Source organism: Thunnus albacares, chromosome 11 (genome assembly GCF_914725855.1).
Source record: "Thunnus albacares chromosome 11, fThuAlb1.1, whole genome shotgun sequence".
Lineage (NCBI taxonomy): Eukaryota > Metazoa > Chordata > Actinopteri > Scombriformes > Scombridae > Thunnus > Thunnus albacares.
Window position 1 is genome coordinate 33,715,001 of NC_058116.1, and position 12,646 is coordinate 33,727,646.

Here is a 12,646-nt window from a genome sequence, read left to right on the forward strand (position 1 = left end):
TGTGTTTGTTTTCAGGGCGACTCCGGAGGTCCTCTGGTCTGTCAGAAGGCTGGTGCCTGGACTCTGGTTGGTATATCGTCCTGGGTACTGGGCGAGTGCAATCCCATGGAGCCCAGCGGGTATGCCCGCGTCACAGCTCTGCGCGCCTGGATAGACCAGACCATCGCCGCCAACTGAGCGAGTTTCACTTGCTCAAAATGAAGTTCAGCTAGCTTAGCTTAGCATCAAGACTGGAAGGAGGAGAAAACAGCAAGCTTAGCTTAGCATAGGAGTGGAAGCAGGGGGAAACAGTTAGCTTAGCTTAGCATAAAGACAAACAGACCACATGTCAAAAGTTTATTAAAGTAAGACGTCACCAGGAAAGTGACTTTATTTTTATTCTACAGAAATCTGAAAGACTTTCTCTGCTGAAGCAATTATAAATAAATAAACCTATAAAAATGTATTTTCTTTGTTTTAACGAGACATTTACAGTTTGTGTTTTCCCTTTAATAAAGCATCAATCTTATTACAGCATCTCTTTCCGTCTCTTTACTGATCCCCATGAAGGTTGTTCCACTCCTCTTGAATCAATGATATTAATGATCTAATTTAATCTACAGGTTGTAATATTATCATTTCATCAGTAATAGTTGTTCTCAGCTGGAGTTGAAGTGCAGTTAAATGTGGAATCCTGATCTTTTCTAAACATGTAATCTGAGCTGTCAATCACTCCCAGAATGCACCTGGAGATTCAGTCCAGCTGACTGGATGAGCTGCTGTCTTTCTATCAACTGTTCTGTTTTTCTTTGTGTTGATTAGCAGGTTTTTTAAAGATGATTGTGATGTATAACAGAGCTGACTGCTGCTGGTTTGTGTCTCAGATCACAGGACGTCCTGTTCAGCATTTCAACATGTCGTCCTCATTTGATAAAGTGATTGAATCACTGACACAAAACATGTCAAAGTAACATTAATTTACTCATTTATTCCACAAAGACAAAGACACATTTACTCCGTCAGGTGCTTCTGCAGGTGGTGTTGCTCTGTCAGGCGCGTCATGGCGGGCAGGCGTGGCCCACACTGGAGCAGTAGCAGATGGCATTGAAGAAGTGGCAGTAGCAGGTGTCACAGCAGGGCTGCGGGTAACCCAGACACAACTGTTGAGCTCATGATCACACTCTGCAGCTGCAAGGCTGCCAAGGAGACCTGGAGAACAGGAAACATTCATTGTGAGTCTCAAACCTTTGTGGTGAGCTTTATCGCTCTTTAGGCCACACCCACCTCGTCACAGGAGCCTGCGTCCAACAGGAAGTGATCCTCCACAGAGACGACAGGTAAGAGTCAGGTCAAGTCAGTTTATTTATATGACACATTTAATACCACAGTCATAAACTCAATGTGCTTAAAAACAAAAATAAAGGTAAAGATCATACATGTCAAAACCGTTTAACTTTACATTAACAATACATATATAAAACATGCAACATAAAAACAATAAAAATAAGGAGATGTTAAACATCAACATACAAGACAACAAATATAATTAGAGGGTAAGAAGGAATTACAATAAAGAGAGTAGGATAAGAAGGTATCATTATTATTAAAAAGGAATAACAATAATAATACTGATTCTAAAATGAAGGTTTTGCCCGTTAACCACACACTTTAAACCTAACTAAAGCTTGTGAAAAAAGATGTTTTTAGTCTGCTTTTAAAAGAAGACACGGTTGTAGCAGACCTGAGTTCATGTGGTAGAGAATTCCAGAGAGTAAGATCATAATGACTGAAGGCACCATGAGCTGATTTAGAGTTTATTCTCCGTATAGTGAGGAGACCTTTACTTGATGATCTCAGGCGTCTGTCTGGTGTGTATTCAGTGAGCATGTCAGTGATGTAAGAGGGAGCCAAGCCGTGCATAGTTTTTAAAAAAAAGGAACATTTTTAAATTAAATTCTTTGTTTTACTGGGAGCCAGTGAAGACACGTTAAAATAGGAGTGATGTGTTCACACCTTTTGGTTTTAGTTAATACTCTGTCTGCAGCATTCTGAATAAGCTGGAGTGTATTAAGTTCTTTGCCAGTCCAGCAAAAAGTGCATTACAGTAATCTAGTCGACTGGAAATAAATGGATGAATCAACTTTTCAGAATCTGCCTGTGATAGGAAAGCTCTAACTTTAGATATATTTCTAAGATGATAAAAATCAGTCTGAGAGATATTAGATATGTGCTTCTAAAAGTTGAGAGCATCTAAAATCACATCCAAGTTTTTGACATGCTCACAGTGTTTTACTGACAGGGGAGTTAACAAAGAGTGAATCTGGTGCCTCAAAGCCTTCAGACCTGCTAAAAGAATCTCTGTTTTGTTTTCATTTAGCTGTCAGTAATTTTTAGCCATCCAATGTTTGACATCAGTAACGCACTGGATGAGATCATTCACTGGGTTAAGGTGGTTGGCAGAAACAGATGTATAACAGTGTGTTGTCAGCATAGGAGTGATATGATATGTTGTATTGTTGAATGATGGACCCAAGTGGGAGCATATACAAATTAAACAGTAGAGGACCAAGAATTGATCCTTGAGGGACTCCATATGGAATTCTGACTTCATCTGATTCAAAGTTACCAACAGAAACAGAAAAAGATCTACCAGTAAGGTAAGAAGAAAACCAGTTAAGAACAGTGCCTCTAAGACATAAACAGCGTTCAAGGCGCTGAAGAAGAATAACATGATCAACCTTATCGAAAGCTGCACTGAGGTCAAGAAGTACCAGAACAGAAACTTCATGGTCATCTCTGAACTCTGACCAGGGCAGTTTCTGTACTGTGGTCAACTCTAAAACCAGACTGGTAAACATCAAATAAATTGTTATGTGACAGATACATGTGTAATTGTTGATATACAACCTTTTAAAGACTTTTCCCCAGACATGGTAGGTTTGAGATTGGTCTATAGTTCTCAAGGACAAACGGATCAAAATTGCTCTTTTTTAACAATGATGTTACTATAGTATGTTTGAGAGCTGTGGGGAAGATTCCAGAGAGTAGAGAGGCATTCAAGGACATCATCTACCAAACAGTTGAGAACACTTTTAAACATCTTGGTAGGCATTGCACTACAATGACAGAAAACTACTGTCACACGTTTAACTGTGGAAGTTTTCACAACAGACATCAGAGACTTTTACATAAATATGTTTCACAAGATCCTCCTGCACATCTTCTCAGTTAATTACACAGAACAGTGGTTGCACCATAGAAACACACACACACACACACACGCACGCACACACACACACACACACACACACACACACACAGATCTGAAGTCTAAAGGCCAACACACATCAGGTGCATCAATGTACAGTACAGACAGGAAGTCAGACTTTACAAGCTCTTTTCTGGACACAAGTAGGCTACTGGTGGAGTCCTGAGGATTAATATCTGCAGTTAGAAAACAAATAAAGATGTGACAACTTACAAAATAATTAGACAAAAATCAGAAGGGGCAATTAATTCTTTTAAAAAAGATCTGATGATACAAGACTGGAACAAAGTCTATGTGGAAGATGTAGACGAAGCTTATGACACAAACACAGATCCGATTTTCATCCTCCAAAAAAGAGCCATAAGAATCGTAAATAAAACCACTTACAGAGAACCAACAAACCCACTCTTCATCAAACTAAATGCACTGAAATTTAAGGACCTGGTTGATTTCAAAACTATTCAAATCATGTACAGAGTAAAAAATCAGCAGTTACCAAACTGAATCCAAAGATTGTTTCAAATGAGGGAAAGTAAATATGATTTCAGAGGAATATGTATGTTCAAGAAACAGTGAGGACTAATGCAAAACTTCATTGTATCACAACAAAGGGAGTTAATCTATAGAACAACTGTAGTGAAGAAATGAAAACATGTACAACATTAAGTAAGTTGAAACAAATCTTTAAAAATAACATATTGAACAGATATAGAATGAATGAAGATAGAGCTTGACTGGAATAATATGATTTGGTACAGAGTGTCTTTTTGACTTGTGTTGTTTTTGTTTGTTGTTATTGTTTCTATGCAAGTTATATTTATTCTCTTGTGTTGTTTTGAATGTTTTTTTCAGCTTTGACTTGATTGATGAAGTAAATTAAAAAAAATAAAGTAAATAAAGGGGGTTGGACTAGAAAAGTTCTCTACTTCATCCTACATCCCCTTCGAACATTGAAAGGTTATTATTTGTGTGGCTTACTGAAATTTTGCTGTTATTTTTTTAAAAATCAGTGTTTCTCCGACGCTGTTCAGTGGACACAGGATGTAAGGAGGGGCTGCGAGCTGAGCTGCTGTTAACGTTTGCTCAGCTTGTTACTATGACAACTCAAGATCCAGACGATGACTAAAATCCTTCATCTGGTTAAAAGATTCAGTTAAAAACGACCAAGATCTAAAACGTTCTTTGTTAAAGTGTGGCTTAAAACTGAATAAAGGTCAATTTATGACCTATGATGAGTGTTGAAAGCTCCACTCTAAGTGGCCGAGATGAACTCCGCTCAAACCTACCTCTGACTACATTATTTAATTATAATTGGTGATATGTCAAAACACCATGTCTTACACCATTTGTGCAGAACTTGCACAATTTTTACTGAATTACATCTGAACTTTCAAGTGAGACTAAACTAACCTGAGGCCCAAGGAGAAGCTGCGGTTTATTGCAGCGAGGAGACATCCCTAAATTTAACCTCAAACGTAAAAAAATAGAAGTTTCAAATGTTCCATGGAATGTGTTGTAAGTGACAGTCAAAGAAAGGTCACCGATTTCTCATCATAAAACATCAGCATGTAGCTGGTAGATGTTCTGGATATGGATGTAGGAATGTAAGAAGGGGGAGATGTATTGATATAAAAAGAAGAGCCAAGAGAGACGGGGGTCTCTCTTTTTGGGTCGTCACTTGAGGTCCTTTTGTCAGTTTGTCTTTTTGAATCTTTAACTTTTTACTCAAACTTTTATGTTTTACTTTTTGTATTTTATGTTACTCATTTTTGGAGAAAACAGTTAAAACTGGTTAGTATTTTTATACACTCCAACCAAAGTTCCTGTCTTTGCTCATCTCTGAGGTCTTTATAATGAAATTTGCTAAGGATAAACTTGCAATGTTTTTTAATTAACAGAATTGTAAAGATTTAGATGTAATAATTGATATGATAAGATGTGACAGAGTTCAGAATCAGGTTGAACGGTTTATTATAGTTCAATTGGCTAAACTGTTAGGGCCAGGACATCGAAGCCCTCGACCATCAGGGTGGGCCTCCTCCAGTGATGACCTGTTAGAGGCCATCTTGGAGGACTTTCAAACCTCCAACACCTATTTGCACCGATACACTTTGTTGCGACCCTGCTGTCAGGTATTCCTGAGTAAATAGGCCCGTTTAGAGAGGTTCAGTGACAGCTGGTGATTATAGAAGCCAGGCTGAACTCTGGTTCCCTAAACAAGGCGAGGATGGTCTTCTGTGTAGATTTTGGGAACACGTTCGATACCTCGGTCAGAGGTAGAGGACAGTTGTCTGCCGGTGCCTTATCCACATCGGCAGGGGGTATCGGTTATCTGAAGGCAGAAACCATTACACCAGCATATTATCTTGTACATGTATACTCTTTGGTAGACGTCATTGTGGCGGACAACAACAACAGTGATGCATGACACATATACTACATATACTCTTTGGTAGAGGGGGTATGACGCCATCGACAGGCGACCAAATGAAACGGACTGTAACTTAGTGGCTGACTGCGCTCTGTCCAGTCTCACCCTCGCTGTCTCGGGCTGCGTTGCGGACGTTACTCCGGTGTCTTCGCCCTCACTACAGACACACGCCTGCGGCTGTTACATCCAGACCCTCGCTGGCGCTTTTCAGCACACAAGTGAGTAACGTTGACACTGAACTCCATTGACATAAATGACACTTTAATATAACAATGACTGACAATGGATCACTTGTTAACTACTCATTTAAGTTTTTACTGAAATAAGTCCACATTTACCTACAAAATAGGTTCTGAATTAAGCAGTGGCTCCTAGCGTTACTTTATTTTTGAAATAAATGGTAAATGGTAAATGAACTGTACTTGTATAGCACCTTTCTAGTCTTCCAAGCACTCAAAGTGTTTTTTACACTACGAGTCACATTCACCCATTCACATGCTGAATAGGTACGGGGCTGCCATGTAAGGTCCCAACCTGCCCATCAGAGGAAATGTAATCATTCACACACTAATGGAACAGCCATCAGGAGCAATTCGGGCTTCAGTATCTTGCCCAAGGACACATCCACATGCGGACTGGAATCGGGAAACGAACCGCCGATCTTCCGATTAGCGGATGACCGCCCAAAATATCATCCATGTTGCTTGTCTTACACTTAGAAACGAGGCCTATTTTAAATTGTATATTTTTTATGGGAGTTCGGCATGAGCGTTGTTGAGTTCAGAGGCTCCGACTGTTCAGTTTCAGTGGTTTCAGCACCTTCAGTGGACACACCCCCAGTGTTTCAGAGATCAGAACACTGCTTGTTTTTCCACAATTTTGAAACCTAGTTTTATAAACTTGGTGATTTTTTTAATCAGTCAAATTTGGCTGCTGGTTAATAATCTTTCACATTTTTCTGTGGTTTGAAAAACTGAACAAGGCCTCAAGTGTAATGATGGTTATCGGGACAACCTCCTTCAGCCTCCTACTACTTTAGAAATAAACATGATTTTAACATGAACCGCTGTTGTGGCAGAAAGAGGTGGACAACAGAGGAATCAGATGGTCGAGACACAGGTTTCAGATGGGGAATCTCTTTTATTTCACAACAGCTCACCAGACAACGTAGACAGAGAAAATTCCAACATTACAGAACGTGACATGCCTTTTATACTGAAGACAGGCTGTGTGTGTGTATGTGTTCAAGTTGTGTGACAAGTCTCATCCTGTTTAGCAGACTTTTTGGCTATCCTAAATTCTAAAGAAGAATGGGACATTTCTCAATTTCACTTAACTTTAGACTTTAACCAAATTTGAGTGAGCATCTCTGCACTTTGTGTGTGTGGTATTCCGCCTCTTTCCCAATATCTCCAGATGTCTCCTGTTTTGGTTCGGTGGACTGACATGTTTGGCATTGGTACAGGTCACCGTGACCTGGCACTCATTCTCTTACACCGCTTCAAAACTCTGACTTTGAATGAAAGTAAACACAGGAACTAGCCTCCTGTAGTAGCATTATGGCTAACTACATGCAGGGCAGTTTGCAAGTCGGTTTGTTTTTATGTGTAAACATAGAGAAGCAGCAACTTTGAAGATGAAATAAAATGGTTCATGTCTGCAAGTTACCGCTGTTTCATCCAGCCGGCCTCGCTCTTTTCTTCCAGTTGATTTTGTGGAGGTGAAACCATCTGCAGGATGCAAATTTACGAATCCTACTATTGTGAAGGCATCACCTGCCCTACTCTGCCTCTGATTGGCTTACCCTGATATTCTGACCCTAACCCTAACCAATCTCACTCCTCATGCCTAAACCTAACCAAAACAACCACCGAAGGCAACGAGTACTAGCCAATCAGAGGCAGAGTAGGGCGGCTCATGCCTTCGCCATAGTAGGATTCGTAAATTTGCCTCCTGGACGACAATATTGACAAACGCTGTAAATCCATATGTAGTAGTTACACAGTCTACTCTGGCAGCAGCAGGTCCGACTGCAGAGGAGAGCAGTGACCGCAGGAACAGCAGCAGTTTCTCCCAGGTAACCGTTACTGTACGTTGTTTTAGTTTCCTTACAGTCAGTCAGCCTCATACATGTGAACACACCAGTGTGTTTGGATGAATATGTGATGTGTGTGGTTCGGTTCACTCAGACTCAGACTCAAACTTTTGAAGTGCTTCATGTAAACTCTGTTTACTCCTGACAGTAGAATAAGCCACTATGAACCTATATAAAGGCCCAGTCATTCAAAAACAAAAATACTGTGATACAAATGTTTGGTCCTACCGCCCAGCACTAGTTAGCAACAAGTAAAAAGCAGTAGAAACATTAGCTGGAATGATCAGAGAACTAGTCGGCACCCAAATACAAGATTCATTGAAAGATTATTACATTACTTTTGGATAAATTCATGAGGCATCTTCTGCATAGTGCAGAATAAACTGTTGTAGTTTGCAAAGAATGCAGCCAAACCAAAGGTGAAGACCTGAAGTCCCACGAGCACTTGACCTTCAACAGACGACATCCCTTCCCTCCGCTTCATTATGTCCCCTGAAACTCAACCACATGTACCCATCATGTCTTACTGTGCAAAGACTGGCAATGTGAGGTTTATATTAAACACTGATATTACCTTGGACAATAAAGCCAGCTGGTATCACAGGACATTCAACATCAGTGGCTGTAGCACAAGCCTGCAAAATAAAACTGAACTGTAACATTCTGCACCTACAGTAGCATTTATTTTAGAATATGCAGCAGCTCGTAGCTTTGCCTAAATAACACCAAGCTGAAACAGAAGATCCCAAAGCAAAAATACCAAAACATACTGAGCCAGTTAAAAGTGAACCAGCATTTATAGAGGTTAAACACACGGGATCAGTTTTATTTATAATGATAGATTACTTCACCACCAGTCTGCTCACTACTGCTGTAAGATGGCTTTAACATCAATAATACTGTCACAATAACTGATCAAACCCAATAATTACAAACTTGATCAGCCACATATCACTACAAGTCCTTCTCAGTGACTCACTTATACATTTGCAAACCACAGACGGCTGCAGTTTGGTGAAAACTTCAATGACACAAAACTACTGTCACACATTTAACTGTGAAGTTTTCACAACAGACATCAGAGACTTTTACATAAATATGTTTCACAAGATCTTCCTGCACATCTTCTCAGTTAATTACACAGAACAGTGGTTGCACCATAGAAACACACACACACACACGCACACACACACACACGCACACACACACACGTCCCTCCTGTCCAATCCTGTCGCTCCTCGTCTGTATAAAGGTTTGTCTCTCAGACGGAGCTTTCATGTTCGAGCCATGGTCTTCCTGTGGATCCTCTCCTGCTTCGCCTTCGTCGGCGCCGCCTACGGTAAGACAGCTGAGGGAGTGAAGCATGCTGGGTAGACTGAGCTGCTTGTTTTTAATTTACAACTATTATATTTATTTATAGATTTAATATTTAGCGGCTCTGGGTGGGCGGCCATCATCTACCGACCGGTTGAGAGGAGAGAGAGAACAATGCAAGTTCCACATAGAGATGTATAGTAATAATAATGGTAATAATCATAATAAGACTAATAATAATAATTGTAGCAGTGGGTGTTGAGCAGCTCTGGAGGCAGAAATACCTGCAGAAAGCAACAGGAGGAGAGAGACAGCTCACAGCTCCTGGTATTCCCAGGAGGTCTCCCATCCAAGTACTAACCAGGCCCCATCCTGCTCAGCTTCCCACATCACAAGAGATCCCACGTGTGCAGGGTGGTGAGGCCGTAAGACTTTATGAAGATAAAATGATTTTTATAAGTGACTGAAGATAACTGGACACAGTCTGAGATCGATCTGTGTTTATTGGCTGATCACTTTAAAAGTATTGATCTTATTAACAATCGTTTCTTACTGAAAATGTGACTCGAGGTGTTTTGTGTCGTCTGTTCACAAAGATCAGGAACAAACTTCCTGACTCATGTTGTTGTTAATGATGTCTTTATGATGATGTCATTATGATGATGTCATTATGATGATTTCACCAGGTTCCGCCATCCCCCCCGACATCAGCGGTTACTCTGATATTGTGAACGGCAAGGAGGCGAAGCCTCACTCCTGGCCCTGGCAGGTGTCCCTGCAGGTACACACACACACACACACACACACACACACACACACACACACACACACACAGATGAGTTGTATTCATGAACATGTGGTTGTTTCAGACATGCAATGGCTTCCACTTCTGCGGAGGCTCCCTCATCAACCAGAACTGGGTGGTAACCGCTGCTCACTGTTCTGTCGGGTAAACACCAATAATCTTTAACCTTTAACCTTTAACCCTCACCTGTCCTGTCAACCAATGTTTAAATGCAACTTTAAACTTTATAAATGTTTAAATAAAGACAGTTTGACAGCTGAACTCAATCTGCTGCTCAGTTAAACCTGCTGTATGATCAGTGTTCCTCTTCTGAATATGAGCTTCAGCCAGCAGCTGACATTAGGCTCCGCCTCCTGTTGCTCAGGTGTTTCTCAGGTGATTTTTTATTGGCTGATTTCACTCACATCTTTTCCTCCAGGTGGTCGATCCGTGTGGTTCTCGGAGCACACAACCTCCGCTCCTCCACCGAAGACGTCCAGGTGATCGGGGTCGGCAAGGTGAGCAACAAGCAGCAGGACTTCATCGTGTCTCTTGAGCTCCTGCGCGTTCACCAGCTAATGATGTAATTTCCTGTCAGGTGTTCACACACCCCGAATACAACAAAACCAGTCGCTGGAACAACGACATCCAGCTCATCAAGCTGGCCAGCCCCGCCCAGATAAACAGGCGTGTTTCCCCCGTGTGCGTGGCCGAGACCAGAGACAACTTCCCTGCAGGCATAACGTGCATGACCACCGGCTGGGGCCGGACCAGCGGCAACGGTGACTTTATTATTATTATCATTATTATTATTATTATTATTATTATTATTATTATTATTATTATTATTATTAGTGTCTCACTACTTTAAACAGAACTAAGGTAGCTGAAGTGACTTTCACCTTTGTGAAACCTGAAACCTGTTCGTTGCTGCTCACGACTTTAATTTTGGCTGATCGAGCTGCTTCCCTCTGTTAAGTGCTAAAAAGCTTGAACCCACAAATTGCCACTTACGGCTATATTTATTATTATTATTATTATTATTATTGTCAGTGCCTTATAGCTGGTTAAATCTCACCTGTACAGCTTCTCAGACCACTAAGGGAGCGTTAACACAGGAAACATGGCATGCTTTGACCACTGGGGGCAGTATAGACATCAGTGTGATGTGTTGATGTGTTGCAGGTAACACGGCCACCCGGCTGCAGCAGGCAGCCCTCCCCCTGCTGACCAATAGTCAGTGCCGTCGATTCAACTTCTCTATCACCTCCAAGATGATCTGTGCCGGAGCCAACGGAACCTCCAGCTGCAGGGTGGGTGCTGCACACTAACCACCAACAAGCATATTAGTAACATGTTGGAAGATAGACATGCTAACATGTACCTATCAGCTACGCATGTTATTTGTTTGTTTGTGTGCTTATTTTGTGTTTGTGTTTGTTTTCAGGGCGACTCTGGAGGTCCTCTGGTCTGTCAGAAGGCTGGTGCCTGGACTCTGGTTGGTGTCGTGTCCTTTGGAAGAGCCTCCTGCGATACCATGTCGCCTGGTGTGTACGCCCGCGTCACAGCACTGCGCGCCTGGATAGACCGGACCATCGCCGCCAACTGAGAGAGTTTCACTTACTCAAAATGAAGTTCAGCTAGCTTAGCTTAGCATAAAGACTGGAAGGAGGAGAAAACAGAAAGCTTAGCTTAGCATAGGATTGGAAGCAGGGGTAAACAGTTAGCTTAGCTTAGCATAAAGACAAACAGACCACATGTCAAAAGTTTATTAATGTAAGACGTCACCAGGAAAGTGACTTTATTTTTACTCTACAGAAATCTGAAAGGCTTTCTCTGCTGAAGCAATTATAAATAAATAAACATATAAAAATGTATTTTCTTTGTTTTAACGAGACATTTACAATTTGTGTTTTCCCTTTAATAAAGCATCAATCTTATTACAGCATCTCTTTCCGTCTCTTTACTGATCCCCATGAAGGTTGTTCCACTCCTCTTGAATCAATGATATTAATGATCTAATTTAATCTACAGGTTGTAATATTATCATTTCATCAGTAATAGTTGTTTTCAGCTGGAGTTGAAGTGCAGTTAAATGTGGAATCCTGATCTTTTCTAAACATGTAATCTGAGCTGTCAATCACTCCCAGAATGCACCTGGAGATTCAGTCCAGCTGACTGGATGAGCTGCTGTCTTTCTATCAACTGTTCTGTTTTTCTTTGTGTTGATTAGCAGGTTTTTTAAAGATGATTGTGATGTATAACAGAGCTGACTGCTGCTGGTTTGTGTCTCAGATCACAAGACGTCCTGTTCAGCATTTCAACATGTCGTCCTCATTTGATAAAGTGATTGAATCACTGACACAAAACATGTCAAAGTAACATTAATTTACTCATTTATCCCACAAAGACAAAGACACATTTACTCCGTCAGGCGCGTCTGCGGGCAGGCGTGGCCTACATGGCAGCAGTAGCAGATGGCATAAAAGAAGCGGCAATAGCAGGTGTTGTTGTTGCGGGTGCTGCGGGTGTTGCAGGTGTTGCAGGTGTCACAGGTGTTGCAGGTGTTGCAGGTGTCGCACGTGTTGCAGGTGTTGCGGGTGTTGTAGGTGTCGCACGTGTTGCAGGTGTTGCGGGTGTTGCAGGTGTCACAGGTGTCACAGGTGTTGCGGGTGTTGCAGCTGTTGCAGGTGTCACAGGTGTTGCAGGTGTTGCGGGTGTTGCAGGTGTCACAGGTGTTGCAGGTGTTGCGGGTGTCGCACGTGTTGCAGGTGT

At 41.5% G+C, this 12,646-nt stretch overlaps 1 protein-coding gene across 3 annotated transcripts in view; it reads left to right on the plus strand.

Moving 5' to 3' along the window:
- The window catches only part of LOC122991880 (chymotrypsinogen 2-like), a 13,841-nt gene extending 2,279 nt beyond the window's left edge, over positions 1 to 11,562 (plus strand). Inside the window, exons 4-7 of one of the 3 annotated variants that reach the window (XM_044365337.1) lie at positions 10,311 to 10,389; positions 10,470 to 10,653; positions 11,057 to 11,184; positions 11,319 to 11,562. In XM_044365337.1, coding sequence (XP_044221272.1) covers positions 10,311 to 10,389; positions 10,470 to 10,653; positions 11,057 to 11,184; positions 11,319 to 11,480 — 553 coding nt within the window. In that variant the 3' untranslated portion in view covers positions 11,481 to 11,562. The remainder of the gene's footprint in view (positions 1 to 10,310; positions 10,390 to 10,469; positions 10,654 to 11,056; positions 11,185 to 11,318) is intronic. The other 2 variants (XM_044365338.1, XM_044365339.1) reach the window with 2 other exon arrangements.
- Positions 11,563 to 12,646: the final 1,084 nt, after the last annotated feature.